Source organism: Tauraco erythrolophus, chromosome 2 (genome assembly GCF_009769465.1).
Source record: "Tauraco erythrolophus isolate bTauEry1 chromosome 2, bTauEry1.pri, whole genome shotgun sequence".
Classification (NCBI taxonomy): Eukaryota; Metazoa; Chordata; class Aves; order Musophagiformes; family Musophagidae; genus Tauraco; species Tauraco erythrolophus.
In genome coordinates, this window is record NC_141466.1 from 2637011 (window position 1) to 2652946 (window position 15936).

Consider the following 15936-nt stretch of genomic DNA (forward strand, 5'->3'; position numbering starts at 1 on the left):
GTGTCTGTACACATGAGCATCCCGTTCTCCTCCTCCCTGCACCTTGGTTTGCACAGCAAAGAAACGTGTGCACGGACCACAATGGAGCTTCAATGTGTCCCAACAGGCCTTGAATCTGGACAAGTAGTGCATCCCAGTAGGTACATCAGCCAGGAGTTCAGACAGAGGTTCTCAGACTATGTGTGCCCAGTTAATGAATAAAACAGGTCACAAAGTCATTGTCCAGTCTTGAGAACCAAGGTGAGGTCTTCCTGTATCACGTAGCATACCATTACTAAATTCTGCAAGTAGAATTCTTTCCCAGCTCTGGAGATATTTTACTCACTTACCCAGACTACCTCAGCTATGAGTTTTTTTTAATCCTGAAAAAAAACCCTTCTTTCTCTTCTCTATTTGTCTCTTTATTCCTGAGAAATGCTACATACTCTTGCTGGCTCACAGCTTTCTCTCTTCTGTTATTTACTGATTTCTGTTCTCTGTTCCGTACATTTTAAAGTTGCTGCTGATTTTCATAGAATCATAGAATCATAGAATGGTTAGGGCTGGAAGGGACCTTCAAAGGTCATCTAGTCCAACCCCCCTGCAAGGAACAGGGATATCTCCAACTAGATCAGGTTGCTCAGGGCCTCGTCCAACCTGGCCTTGAACGTCTCCAGGGATGGAGCATCCACCACCTCTCTGGGCAACCTGTTCCAGTGTTCTACAACTCTCATGGTAAAAATTTTTTTCCTAATATCCAACCTGAATCTACCTCCCTCTATTTTAAAACCATTACCCCTTGTCCTATCACAACAGGCCCTCCTGAACAGCCTCTCCCCATCTTTCTTGTAGGCCCCCTTGAGGTACTGGAAGACCGCTATAAGGTCACCCCGGAGCCTCCTCTTCTCCAGGCTGAACAGCCCCAACTCTTTCAGCCTGTCCTCATAGGAAAGGTGCTCCAGCCCTCTTATCATCTTCGTGGCCCTCCTCTGGACCCTCTCCAACTGGTCCATGTCCTTCTTATGTTGGGGACTCCAGAACTGGACGCAATACTCCAAGTGAGGTCACTCCAAGATTTTCTTCTTCTCTGGTCATTTCTAAGGCTTGTGATCCCTATGTTGCTCACACCCTACCTGCAGTTCATGTAGATGACTGCTTTCCCTCTGCAGGATTGTCTTGCTGTCCATCCAAAAATTATGCAAACCTACCTGGCATCTCTTTTCCTGTGGTTTCTTCATTAATTGTGGTAATTCCGCTCTCCTTTTCTCCTCCTCTTCCTTGCTGTGTGTTATCAGACGTGGATGTTTGGCAGTTCCCTGGTTTTAACACAATTATGCAGCCTCTCTCTTGCCACCTTAGCCTGCTGCATGGGTTAAGCTGCTGGTTTCGTTCTCACCCACACACTAACATCAACTTGATGCGTAAAAACTAAGTTCTTCCTCGTTCACTATAGCTCACAGTTGCACGAGGCTTCCTTCTTACCTTACTGCAACATTCAGTTTCTTCAGCTCCTTTGTTCCAGATGTTCGTAAATCCATTCTTTCCTCTCTGCCTCCACGTGTGGCATTCCCACCTTTTATCCATGTCATGGTTCTGCAAACACCTCCTGCCTCCAAGTGGCACTTTGCACTTATTCCTTCTTCATCCCATGTGAAACAGTCACTTCTTCCCACATCCTGCCTCTCACATTTCAAGACTCTCCATCCAGCTTTCATCTCCATAGTCATTCCTTCTAAATGCCTTCACATCGCTCAACTACTGTCTTTTCTGTCTCTCTTTTTTTAACACCTTCAAGCCAACCCTGGGTTCTTTCAAACTGCTCCTTAAAAACTCTAATTTTCATCAGACAGGTAGCACAATGTGATGAAAGCAACACAGTCCAGATTGATAGCTGCCTTAAGACGGCATGAAGGGGAGAAAATCGTTCATCTTCACAACTTTTTCTCACTTTGCTCAACTTCTGTAAGGGATCCAAAGTCCCATCACCTTTTAAGAGCGGAGCAGAGAGTCAAGGACACTGATGACCAAAGCGTACGCACTTTTAGCACAAATGATAGCATTTATGTTCAGACTGTAACCAACCTGAAACGTTAATGCATGTCATTAACCTCCCCAGCAGTCTAAACACAATTTACAACCACCAACGGACAAAGTCACGCAGCTCCCCAGTAAAGCATGTCGCAAAAAGATGTAACAAATCCACAGAGGGACAAATGGAATCATGGAGAGTTTGCATTTCTCGTTTTAAGTCAAAGACAGTGGCAGAGACAAGGTCAGAAGCCAGCTATGCCAAATGCCATAGCCTGGCAATTAGCAAAACACTGTAAAGTGATGTCACATGTCGACAAACAAGCCCTTTACTTCGAAATATCCATGTGTATGATCCCAACCATACACGTTGATACTTCCATGATTCTTTAGCTCAGGCAGAGTAACACGATTTCTAGGAGAAAAATATTTTTGGAAATCATGGAGTTCTTAGACTCCTTGATAAAATGATGAATGGTTTAATTTTAAGATACGGGAAATCATTTTATTCACTTGACTTTTATTTGATCTAGTTTTGTAGAAGATCAAGACTATTAGAAAGACCACCACTAGAAACATAATCAGATGTAGCACAGAGGTGTTAACCATGGTTTACTCATGCTTTTCGAGCCACAAATTCTGGTTAAAACCAGTTACTAAACCTCACAGTATTCTGAAACAAGTGGTGTCTTCCCCACAGTTTCATGTTTGTGCCATTTGTGAACGTGGTCTGTGTGACAGTGGTGGGATTTGTATGATCCCAGCACTGGTACTTTTTGATACCTGAAGTGATGTTACTGGTTTGCTTGGGGATCCCAAAGCCTCTAATTTTTCAGCCAAAATTTCTCATATTATACCTCAGTTGCTTTACACAGCAGACCTTGACTCAAAAAATAGGGTAATCACTAACTTAACAAAATTCTGGCAAAATATAGGAACCACAGGAGTAACATCATTTACAGGGAGCATCAAAATACTTAAGGATATGACCCGAAGGCAGACCTATGGCAAGAGCAGTTACAGAACACAAATCTCTCCACTCCAACATGAGTTTTTGTCAGCTGGCCCAAATTACCTCTCACACTCCTCAGTTTTGTCTCCTCCTACCTATTTATACTACACGGAACCAGTGCAATAGTGGCTTCATCATCCATGTTCAGCACTTAGGAGCTAAACTCTAGGTAACATGTTATCACCTTGCTCGGGCATTTCCTTCAGCACTCCCCTTCTTATCAGCTCCTCTCTGCTTTGTCTGGTCGAAATCTTCCTTTCCAACACTAAAGAAAAAGCACAGTTAAGAATAGATTTATTCTCGTACTGCTGACGCTTGTGAAAAACGTAGAAAAAGATTTTTATTTTCAAGAAACCCTGAGAAATCTTGTTTCGTCTGATTCTGCAGGAGAAGTGGTCTGGGGTTTTATGGATGCTCTCTGAAAATATTCTCCCATACTTTCAGGCACAGAAGGGGAGATTCATCTGATCCAAGGCCTTCAGCTGAGCGAGGCTCCACAAGACTTCCTTCACAGTCCATGGAAAAAAGTAATTCCAGAGTGAAATTGAACTCATCCTAGCATAGGTATTTACTACATAAAAGGACCTCTTTACCATGGACTGGGATGGCTAGCTCAGCTGGAGATACCTCCATCTGCTTTGTAAATGGTTTAAGTTGGGAGAGACAAATCCTGCTCAGAGCAAGCAACTCGCGGGTTAGTCTTTATGACATGCAAACTAGTTTAACGTAAAAAACCAAAACATCTTAAACAGACACTAGAAAGTTCTGTTCTAAAAGGGAATAACATCCTCATCCAGGTTGGTTGGCTTTCATGGAAAACAATGCAGCATCCTGTTTTTCAGGTTAAAAAAAAGAATCATACAACACATGAAAAAAGACTGTGACATGAAGCATTTTAATTATTATGTTTATTTCCCATAGGAAAAAAAGCTAAATAGTTTTATAGGGGAGAAAAGCATTTATGGATGGCAAAATAGAGTAACTCCCCACTGCACCCCACTGCCAAACCAAAACAGTTACGATCAGTGATCTGGGAGGCCACTGTAATGATCCACGGAATCATGGCGCACGGTCCGTAAAACATGAGCATCACTCATAAAATCCTGTGTTCACTGTTAGGAAAAGTTAATCTCCCATCCTGATTCTGTTTACATATGGACATCAAAACCCAAGTGGTGTCTGGACCTCAAGCTGAGGGCATGTGGCATGAGCCATGCTGGACTTCACCCTATTAGTGCTATGGGATAGGGTTATTTATCTTATCAACTAATTCAAACACTCAGTAACCCAATTACTCTCTAGGGCCCGTCTAATTGCTGTATGCAGATTAAACACTGCAAGAAGCGTTGCCATTCGACGTGTGCCAGCCCAGTTGGGGCAAACAGCCACACGGCTGAACTCAGATGCCTGAAGCTCACAGCTTCCCGCTCCCCTCCTCTGCCAGGGAAGGGGATGGTGGAACAGAAGTACTGGCACAAGAACATCTAAGCTGGCATTCAGTTTGTGTCTATACACTCAGGTACTTCGTGGGTTAATGGTCCAACCTTTACAGCATTCCAATCACATTCGACAATGTAAAGGAACCCATGAGCGTGGCTGCAGACTGTCCATGGCAAGTAGCCTCTTTGGGGAGAGGTAGCCTGAACTCGGATCAGGTTAGACTGCCTTGGGTCCTGATCCTAAATTAGGCAGGAGCTCTTCTATTTTTTTCTTACTTTTTAAGGTACTTTTTAAGGGGGCCTACAGGAAAGCTGGAGAGGGACTTTTTACAAGGGCGTGTAGTGACAGGACACGGGGCAATGGCTTTAAACTGAAAGAGGGCAGATTTAGATTGGATATAAGGAAGAAATTCTTCACTCAGAGGGTGCTGAGGCACTGGCACAGGTTGCCCAGAGAAGCTGTGGCTGCCCCATCCCTGGAAGTGTTCCAGGCCAGGTTGGATGAGGCTTTGGGCAACCTGGTGTAGTGGAGGGTGTCCCTGCCCATGGCAGAGGGGTTGGAACTGGATGATCTTTGAGGTCCCTTCCAACCCCAACCATTCTGTGATTCTGTGATTCTATAAGGTATATGAATTGCAACTGCGTGTCGCACATGTTACTGGCGTGGCAAACAAAGCACAGAAGCACGGCCTATTCTTGCAAAGAGCTTTTCATGTAGGTGAACATATATATTCTCTTATTATTATTTCAGTGTTATCATTTACTTCCTACTGTGTTTTCCTCTCTGCTTTCCTTTTACATGTTTTCTTGGGGTGAGTGAAATGAGATGATCTTTCATATATTTATTTGTGGGACCTAATCCAGTACCACTTGAAATCAATTATGCTCTTTCCATCAACTTCAAGAATATAGAATCGGACCTCCCATCAATGTCTGTCTCTAGTTTTCAGGATGATATCTTTTTTCAGTTCTACACCACTGAATTCAGTTCTAAAACACTGAATTAACAACCGTATCAAATTAATTATCATGAAAAATGTCAATGGGCATTAAAAGACATTAACTCCTTACACTTTTACTGGAAGACCTCAAAGCATTTTATTAACATTACAGAGGTTTCATAACATCCCTTAGACATAAGTATCTCCATTTCACAGATCAGAAAATTTATGAACAGATAAGAAGCTTAAGTCCCTATCCTTCATCATCTAAAATGCTAGCCATGAGTGGTGGTTTTATTTAAAAATGATTAAACTCAGTTAATTCAGCTTGAAAAGATAATTTATTTAAAATATTATTGGGCCCATGGAAAGAACATTAGAAACCATGCTAGTATTCACTATAAGCATCATAATTTTGATTCCTACAAAGGCAGAATTTTAATTTATATCAAAGTGACCAAAAATATATCTCCTTGAATAAGAGGAACGAGTAGCCTGTCTACTTACAAACCTATACTGGGTGCTACTTAGCCAAGGTGGACTCATCATCACTATTTATTGCTTATTCCAGACTTTGGACTACACAATACGTTTCACATTTACACAGTCAAGTATTTTGATTATCACAGCCCAATTGCACTGAGCTTTAAGGGTCTCAAAGCACTCAGCTGAGCTAATTACATTTGACTACTGTTATGTTTCAGCAAACTCTCTTAAAATAAGAGATCACAAAGTCAAGCATTCATAAGCCAGGGAATGTTTGAACGAAGGCTGATGGGTGTGCAGATTTTACAGCTTTTATTTACTGGTTATATGTTTTACTTTTGCCATCCCTGCCTCATTTACGATACAGACTGTACTGCGTTCAGTGAGCAGTTTCTTTGCCTAAACTTTTAACCTTACCTTTCAACCTGGGGCAAAGAATGCATTAGAGGAAAAACCTAAACCTTCCTTTGAACAGAAAACTCCTCGTTTTCCCAAACTTCACCCCAGCAACTGAGTGAACCAAAGACAACATGTTTTTCTCCTTGACACCCACGTGAGAAATGCAAAGGTGTGACTGTGACTGTACAGATAAGCAACTTATGGCATAGAAAGATTTAAGTCATGTTGTCAAACATGCTGACATTTGTTAGGTGTTCAATTTGAGGTACCTTTTCCAGGTGTAATTTCTCACATTAAAATTGTGATAAATAAATAAAATAAAAAAGACCAACCCAAAGCATAGGAATTCTAGTTGAATTGCCTACTTATGGTTCAAAATATCTAATCGACAGAAGTGAAACCATGAGCATTGGCCATCTGCTGCTGACCTAATGGCTTAGACAACTGTAGAAAGTTATCATCTACCTGAACAACCTGGGATGGGGATCATATGGGGATCACGTGACGACGGCGTGTCCCTGCCGTCGACACGCTGGAAGGGAGGGATGCCATCCAGAGGGACCTCGACAGGCTGGAGAGGTGGGCCCGTGCCAACCTCATGAAGTACAACCAGGCCAAGTGCAAGGTCCTACATCTGGGTCGTGGCAATCCCAGGCACAAATACAGACTGGGTGGTGAATGGATCGAGAGCAGCCCTGAGGAGAAGGACTTGGGAGTACTGGTGGACGAGAAGCTCAATATGAGGTGGCAATGTGCTCTTGCGGCCCAGAAGGCCAACTGCATCCTGGGCTGCATCAAGATGAGCGTGGCCAGCAGGTTGAGAGAGGTGATTCTCCCCCTCTACTCTGCCCTCCTGAGACCTCACCTGGAGTACTGCGTCCAGTTCTGGAGCCCCCAACATAAGAAGGACATGGACCAGTTGGAGAGGGTCCAGAGGAGGGCCACGAAGATGATAAGAGGGCTGGAGCACCTTTCCTATGAGGACAGGCTGAAAGAGTTGGGGCTGTTCAGCCTGGAGAAGAGGAGGCTCCAGGGTGACCTTATAGCGGTCTTCCAGTACCTCAAGGGGGCCTACAAGAAAGATGGGGAGAGGCTGTTCAGGAGGGCCTGTTGTGATAGGACAAGGGGTAATGGTTTTAAAATAGAGGGAGGTAGATTCAGATTGGATATCAGGAAAAAATTTTTTACCATGAGAGTTGTAGAACACTGGAACAGGTTGCCCAGAGAGGTGGTGGATGCTCCATCCCTGGAGACGTTCAAGGCCAGGTTGGACGAGGCCCTGAGCAACCTGATCTAGTTGGAGATATCCCTGTTCCTTGCAGGGGGGTTGGACTAGATAACCTTTGAAGGTCCCTTCCAGCCCTAACCATTCTATGATTCTATGATTTGTCACCTTAGAAATAGTTCGGTCTCCTGAGTTCAGTACAGGGAGAAGGCTGCAGTCTGGTGCTTCTACCATTGTCCTGCTTGGCATGCTCCCTCCTCTCACCACCTCTGTCACGACTTATCTGGGTCTTTCTCCTTCACTTGAAGAAGTTTAAACACAGACCCATCTCTCTTCTCCTCCTTCTTCTAGTGGAACTTGCCACAATACACTAGCCATTTGCTTCTCCCATAATCACACTTTTGTCCCTCTATTCCCGCTGATCATTGTTTTTGCAACCTCTGATCTTACAAGTTTTTACCTATTACTCACCCGGGAGTAGATGACTAGCACTATCCTAGAACAAATACCTGCTAAATACTGTTAGCTGTACCACCCTCACGTGGACATCCCTAAGCTGAGTGACCAGCTGATCTTATTACTACAAAGCTCTTCTGTCATATGTGCATATAATAATGTGTGTGTGTATGTACCTGTGAATAGGTGTATCTTAACATATCTGTGTGTATATGATAAAGCATGAATACATGTAATATTTCAGCACTAACATCAACATATTGTCTATAATATTAAGCAATAATAAAATGGAATTAGCAATTTCTCCATCTGTATACATGTATGTATTGAGATCGATTGGTTATTAGTTATTGGTTATTAGCCCTTGCCTGCTGAGGAAGGCTGAGGTGAGGTAGGCTCCGCTCTCAGACATCATCCTCCAGCAGACTCAAAAAATCCCGTGTCAAAACCCTTTCCTTACTGCAGTGAAAAGCAAAGCTTGCCCTGACTTCAGGGGTAACTGCCAGTGAGCGTGTCAATTTATCACGCTGTACACAGCCCTCATTTACTTGAGTAAATCTCACTCGCCCAAGGGACTCAACAAACATTTGTATTTTCAGCCCAACACAAATAATAGGAACACTAATCATAAAAAAAGCTTACCTCAAAAAGAGCTCCCATCCCTCCCTTACTATCCCCTCGCAAGATACTGCTTAGTGATATTCAGCAGCTACAAAGCCCAGGCAGTCCTAAAAGTCATTCTCTGACCAGAGAGTGCTCTGAGATTCTGGATACTCTCCAGTCTTGAGTTTTGCTCTTTCAAGAGAATTCCGATTTTTACTTCTTCTCTGACCTAGTAAGAGCTAAAATGGCCTTCTGCTCCTTGTCTACATACAGCCTTGCAGTGGAGCTTTGAAGTGGCATCTACTTCGTGCCAAGACATAAACTGCTGCCTTCTTTTCCTTCGCAGCAAAACACTGCGGAGAGGAGAAACCCTTGAGATGATGCCATTTTCTGTTTGTTTTTACTTAATTTTGAGAGCCCTCTAGGCAGAAAGCATACAACCAGTGCCCAGAGAACAGATTTTCTGAGATACAGCATGGAAAATATGTTGCTAAAGGAAAAAATTCCAACCATCATTCCCACATCGGCACAAATACTTCCACATCTAGTTCTCCATCTTTTTTTTTTTTAAGTTTGTGGTATTTGTTTGTGGTATTTATGAACATCTTTCAGTTGCTAGCAGCAGAGAGTCACTTGAGATTTTGTCAAAGCACTGCATGGTACATGCCCTGGCAAGGCTGTAGCAAGAATCTATCTCAAAAAGCCTATTGAAAAATCAGATAAAACAATAAAAGAACAGGCAATAAATGTGACGATCATGGTACTGCCCCATGATTTCAGGCCAGGAAATCAGCTTCCTGCCTGTAAGATGCACGCACACACACGTACCCTGTTCTATAACATAAATACATCTCTGATAGAGTAGTCTGAGGAAAAGGATTTCCTGTAGGATTTTTATTTTGTATGGATGGTTTCCCATTTTTTTTTTCTTGAGTTAGATAAGCGAGTTTCTTCTGCTGTGTCAGTTAGAATGCAGCAAGAAGAAACTTGCCAAGTAAATGCATCTTCTCACTCTCTGTTAGTCCTGGGTCTGTTTCCTCAAGAAATACAGCGATAAGTATTTTTTAATTTTTTTTTTGGCCTCTTGAAACTACCATCTGAGGCAGGCTGAATGCAATCCAAACTAGTTTTCATTTGAAATCCCAGCCTCACCAGAAGCACGTACACAAACATAAGTGATCCCATACCTTAGGTACATAGAGTTTAAAAGCAAATTAATATCTGCCTATAGCTCTGGGGCTTCCTGACAGTGAAATAGTCTGCAAACATGTAAAGATATATGCTTTCACTGCAAGCTAACCTGATTCACACTGAAAAGATACAGCTTGTTCATGATGCAGCTGAGGCTGGCACTCTGTTTCTGGGATTTCTGGGGACACAACCCCTTACGTCTAGTGCTGCAGAACAGTACTATTTATCCCTATTATTCTCTATATGGAAATATGTGGGGAAATCTGCATTTCTGGTCAAGACAGAGGAGGAACTGCAGGAGGGCACTGGAAGTCAACACATAAAATGACTTAGGCTGGTCCACTCCTACGAGCACTACTAGTACTAGTACTGGGCAACCAGCATGAATGGAAGATCTACCTAGCCCACAACTGGCTGCTGGCACAGGACAGAACGTATGGCCAGACTTGGAAAACAGACAAGGAGGTCTATATTACTCTTTTAGTTTCCAAATCTGAAAGGCAGTGCTGCAAAATCACGGTTGAAACTAAAAAAATTAGGTTGTCTAAATTTTAAGAAGTCATCCAAAAGAGTGGCCCTGTTTTGCCTCTCTGCTTTGGTGTGCTTTACTGATTGTAATCACCATGCCAGGACACAAATCCAAGTGGTAACCTTCGCAGAAGAGTAAAAACTACTACTTCTTGTTATGTTTTGCTGCATTTGTTTTTAGTTGGACCAGATTTGTGATCTGCTCATTACAAAACTGGTGCCACTACACAGGAGGCAGTGGAAGTAAACAGACACAGCTGAGACAACTGGGAAGATAAATTATCATTTGGAAAATCAGTTTCGAGGTAGTTAGGATGGACACTGCTTAACAATAATCAACTCTTCCCTAAGGGGTAATAAATGCAGCTACGCACTGAGAGCTCAAAAATGAGCTATGCACATGAGAATTACATAGTCTGCTGTGATGTTACTAGTACCTTACTCTGATGGTATATGAATGCTGCAAGGTTCAGGGGAGAGATAACAGTCCTTATTACAAACCACTGTAGCTCAATGGCACCTGAAAAAGAGATTTTGTGGCTCAAAGTTTGTCTATTTGTATCTATAGCATAATTCTAAAGCGTGATTTTCACTGCAGTTCTGAAATTATTTAATGTTTTCTGTCCATTATACCTACTGTTAGGCGTATCTCCATTTTTCAGGTGCTCACCTTGGGATAAATTGTCCTTAATTACTCCATCTGAAGTCAGTGCCAATGGGAACTGTGGGTTCTCCACCCCGCTGAAAGGACATGAGGGACCACACCACCATAAACAAGACAAGCAAATTAAGTACAAGCAAGTCACTAAGGAGGCACTTCTGGAAACGTTGAACCTAATTTCTTTGTGCCAAATTTCCTCCTTTTATAAAAGAAATACAAACGTATGCTTTGCCTACGTTCATTCTGGAGAATTCACTGAATATAAAATCACATACCTGTCCAACAGTAGCAGTTGGAGTCATTAACTACAAATAACTTTGCTTTAGCAATGTGATAAAAGTACTGAGGAAGCTGAAGAAAACTGGAAGCGATGAAGGAGATAGCAGACCGAGGGGATTTTTTTAATTGCAGTAGTGGAAGAAATTGTGGGGCTTTTGTTGCAGGGTACCCAGGAAAATAAAGAAAGAAAAAAAAAAAGAGAAGAGAGATTGAGAGAAGGGTTTGAGGATCTCGCAAAGATTGTCCAAAACTTCAGTTGGTGTCTGGAGTGATGATGGCACCAGAGGAGATGGCTTCTTTTTGCCTCTTGTGTAAATAAAGCATGTTTCAGAAATTACACTGCAAACCCACGGAGTTCTTTGCTGTAATTGTCAGGGGTTGCTATGGGTTTAAAGTGTCAAACAGTACACTCCTAAGAGTTCAGGAGAGCCTACTGACGACACTTCAGGAGATCAGCATTGGTTTTATCACCTAGAGCCATGGAAGACAGTGGACAGAGGGCTTGCACTGTGGTAGTGAATCTGAAGAGCTCAGAGATGCTCCCTGAACTCTAATTAGGCTCAAGTTTAGAAAAGCACAGCATCAAATATGTCTGAATCCCAAAACAGAAGTTTGGGGTTTTTGTGGAGAAAGCTTGGCCAGAGCTGTGACACACAGACACACACACATACGCAGGGTGGCATTCAGTTTCCTAAACATGGGTGTCTACAGTCACTTGAGATGTCCCAGGGTTTTGGAGATGTCTGCACAGGGATGGCAAATATGATGCAGAACCTCCTAGGAGAGCAGCTAGGACACCCCAGAGCATCTCAGGTGCCACCAAGCAACTGTGTTTAGCAACTGAATCCCAGCCCTCAATCCTCCTCTTTTTCAGAACGAATATAATTCAACCTCAGCATGTAATTTTAGACCATTTTTCAAGCCTTGCCAAGGGGGAGCAAAGGGGCAGGGCAGCCTGTATGAAGGCAGTGGTTGCAAAGCTGATCCTCGTTCTTCTGCCGGACACGATCAAGTCTGCCTCTCCCCTCTGAACAGACCAAACTTCTGTCCCCGTGAAGGCAAGGTTTGTTTCATAATCCAAGTCACTGACTATAAGGAGAACATAGAGACATTTCCAACATATTCCAGGATATGCAATATAAAGCCTAGTGCTTCTTAGTTAAAAAAAAAAGAGTACTGTCAATATCAAAAGAATATCATATATAACACATAGTAAGCAAACAAACTGCATATTTTTGGTGATAGGTTCAGGACAGAAGCTGAACAAGGTTAGGTTTTCCTTGCCAAGGATCAAACTGTTTCTCTGTATGTCCAACACTGTGTCTAAACAACCCCTGGCACCTAACAAGCTCCAAGAGCTTTTCAAATATTACTCTGCAAAGTCATCACAGTGTTTTCTACTGTTTGCCACCGAAGGGCCACAGGCATACCTGCTGACGTTTCTCTGAATTTGTCACTAGTCTTCTTCTTCCGCCATTTCCAAGGTTTAAAGATTTTGCCAATGGTGGAGAGTTTGCCCTTCCTCTTGAAGGGGGGAGTTTGGGATCCTGGGGCTGGTCCATCCGAGTTAGCGATTGAAGCCTTATCCAAACCATCAACTGTATAAACAAGAAAAGTAAAGGTAACTGAAGGATAGAAAGCAAAATGGTACCCAATAGCTAAACCCCTCCACCATCCAAACCACAGATAACAGTCAGTTGTGTGAAGGTCCATGTGTTTTCTGCTCCAGAGGCAGCCAAAGGGCTTTTGACTGCAGCCCCTGGTCACAAGCCCAGCCCCAGGCTTCACCGCTGCTCAGCACCTCGGCTGCAGCAGGACAGAACTTGCTTCTCACGACGCACGTCTGGCACATCTGCATGTTTCTGCAGTTTTCCATCACTACTGGAAAATTTCTTTCAACACATATTTGGGTGACTTCTTCCCTATCTTTGGTAAAGCTGAATAACTTGCTGTCATCATATAGAAAACTCAACTCTTAAAATGTAAAAACATAAACTATTTCTGCTAAGTAAAAAGAATTCTTTCTTAAGCCAGCTCTAAAGATAACTGTTCTGGCCAGGTAAAAAAGATAAAGCTCTAAAGATAACCAGGAAATAGGTCTGTTTGATATCCCTGGTAATCAGTCCTCCACAGCACAGCCTGCCGTGACTCAGGCGGCTTATTAACAAAACGTACTTAGCAAGCAGCTTTTGGGTGGTAACCAAAATTTAAGGAAGGATTACTTTTCTGCAAAAACACACTGAGTGATAGGAAAGCAAATATTCATCATCAACGGCTGTTCCATCGAGTTCTGAGAACCAAATTAAGACTCATTCCACAACATGTAGTGGAGGGTGTCCCTGCCCATGGCAGGGGGGTTGGAACTGGATGATCTTTGAGGTCCCTTCCAACCCAAACCATTCCATGATTCTATGATACAGTTAAAATAAATTTCCCGGAAATTTCCCTGAGAAGTCTATTATTATCTATTTCTATTTAAGAACTAAGGTTTCTTAGAGCCTTCCATTCGTGGTCCTGCAAACACTTGAAATGTGCTTAATTTTATTCACATGAGCAGCTTGGCTGAAGTAACTGCGATTACTTACGTGCATACAATTAATCACAGGCTTAAAAATGTTTGTGGCACAAGGGCTCTGTAGTTGCTTTCATTCATCTGAACATTCTAATTATAACCAATTCGGAACAGAGTTGATGCCACTGTCAACAGTAATAATGATAATCATAGATCATTAAATCAGAAAGTGCTATTCAAAGAAGGAAATATCACTGTCCCCATTTTACAGATGGAAAATACGAACCACAGAATCGTTAAGTGCTTAATTTTATGTTTGCCAAATGGCTTCCTGAATCCTGGTCCTGTGTCCTAGCTGCTAAAAAGATACATATTCAGGCAACATAACATCATGGTGCAATCTTATTATTCTGTTTCTCAGACAAATGGCATTTAATGAGTCCTATATTTGTCCTAGACTTTAGATTGATCCAGGATGCTAAAAAAAAAAATAATCTTTTCTGTCAGAAAGCTGATGTAATGCAATCAGAGTCCAAGAAATTTTATTTCCAATGTTTTGAAATAAAGTACTGAGAAAAAAAGATCCATTGTATAACTTCACTGAAGTCTATGAAGTTAAAACCAGAGATAAATTTGTATGAAAACGATAGCATTTAAATCAATAAATCTGAATAAGTTATGCCATAAAATATAATAAATCCTGTACTGTCAGAGAGATGGAACAGAGAAATGGAAAACTTCTCCAGGATAAATTACTGTTATTCAAATGCATTGGAATTTAAAGCTTTTATTTAAGTGTTTTCCTTGGGCACTTTCTGGTCTGTAACACGGAGAGGAGATGGAAGAAAGGCACACAAACGGGCTTCATATGTAAAAAGCCAAGATCTTGGTAAGGATCTGGATACATCTACCCTTTGCACAAGCATAAACCCCCAGCTTTCTCACCTGTGCATCCTCAAGAACGTAACAGGGTGATCTTCAGGGACTTTTAAGCTGAAACTCCCTTAAAACAAACCAGCCACCACCCTACAGACCCTGAGAAGCCGGGTGAGAGGTGGGGATGAGAAGACCACCAAAGGCAGTGAGCAGCTCTGCAGAAAGAGAGAGGCATGCGACAGCAAAAGGTGCAGAGGTGCCTTGCCCGGGCCTAGGGATCACAGTTTTGGTTAGGCTCACAGCCACTGCCTGTCTTGTAGAATCCCCTATGGAACACAGAAGCCTCTGTCGGAAACTACGGATCTATGGGAGAAGTACATTTACTTGGAGGATAGTTACAAAGACTGGAGGGCTAAATTTATCTTGGCAATTCCAGGTGATATAAGAAGGAGCAAGGGCCATAGCTTGAGGCTGGGGAGAGTCAGCTTAGAGGTAAGGAAAATACTCTCAGAAGGTGGGTAGCATAGCACGGGAGCTGGTCTTGGGAGGTTCGGGAGGCTCAGCCAGGTGAGCCAGGGCTGACCTCACCTACTGTCAGTAACAGTCATAGAATGGTTTGGGTTGGAAGGGACCTCAAAGATCATCCAGTTCCAACCCCCCTGCCATGGGCAGGGACACCCTCCACTACACCAGGTTGCCCAAAGCCTCATCCAACCTGGCCTTCAACACTTCCAGGGATGGGGCAGCCACAGCTTCTCTGGGCAACCTGTGCCAGTGCCTCACCACCCTCACAGTGAAGAATTTCTTCCTTAGATCCAATCTAAATCTGCCCTCTTTCAGTTTAAAGCCATTGCCCCTTGTACTGTCACTATATGTCCTTGTAAAAAGCCCCTCTCCAGCTTTCCTGTAGCCCCCTTTAGGTACTGGAAGGCTGCAATAAGATCATCCTGGAGCCTTCTCTTCTCCAGTCCTGCTCTGAGCAAGGGACTGGACTGAGTGACCTCCTGAGGTCCCTCCCAATCAAGATTCCCATGGTGCTAAAGGATGGGGAAAGACACGGTTGCTCAGTGCAATCTGTGCTAGTAAATCCAAAGAATCAAAAGCGAAGTGCTGAAGAAAAGAGGCCACGATCTGGTGGCTGACCAGTTTGGTCCTGGGACAGGAGCCAAGCATTATCTCACCAGCAGAGGCAGTCCATCAGCTCATTAGAGGGCAAGGCTACCCGCTCCTTGGAGGCAGTGGGACAAACCCCACATTCTTGTCCCACTGGCTCAGAAAGGCTGGGTTATTGACGTGGAGAGCCTGCACCCTGGTGACGGAC

General features: G+C 43.1%; 1 protein-coding gene across 1 annotated transcript in view; it reads right to left on the bottom strand.

Annotated features, from left to right (window-relative positions):
- Nucleotides 1-15936, bottom strand: part of PHACTR2 (phosphatase and actin regulator 2) — a 155705-nt gene that overhangs the window by 38053 nt on the left and 101716 nt on the right. Inside the window, exons 2-3 of the mRNA XM_086632021.1 lie at nt 12658-12825; nt 3204-3284 (exon numbers count right to left, since the gene is read on the bottom strand). Coding sequence (XP_086488147.1) covers nt 3204-3284; nt 12658-12825 — 249 coding nt within the window. The remainder of the gene's footprint in view (nt 1-3203; nt 3285-12657; nt 12826-15936) is intronic.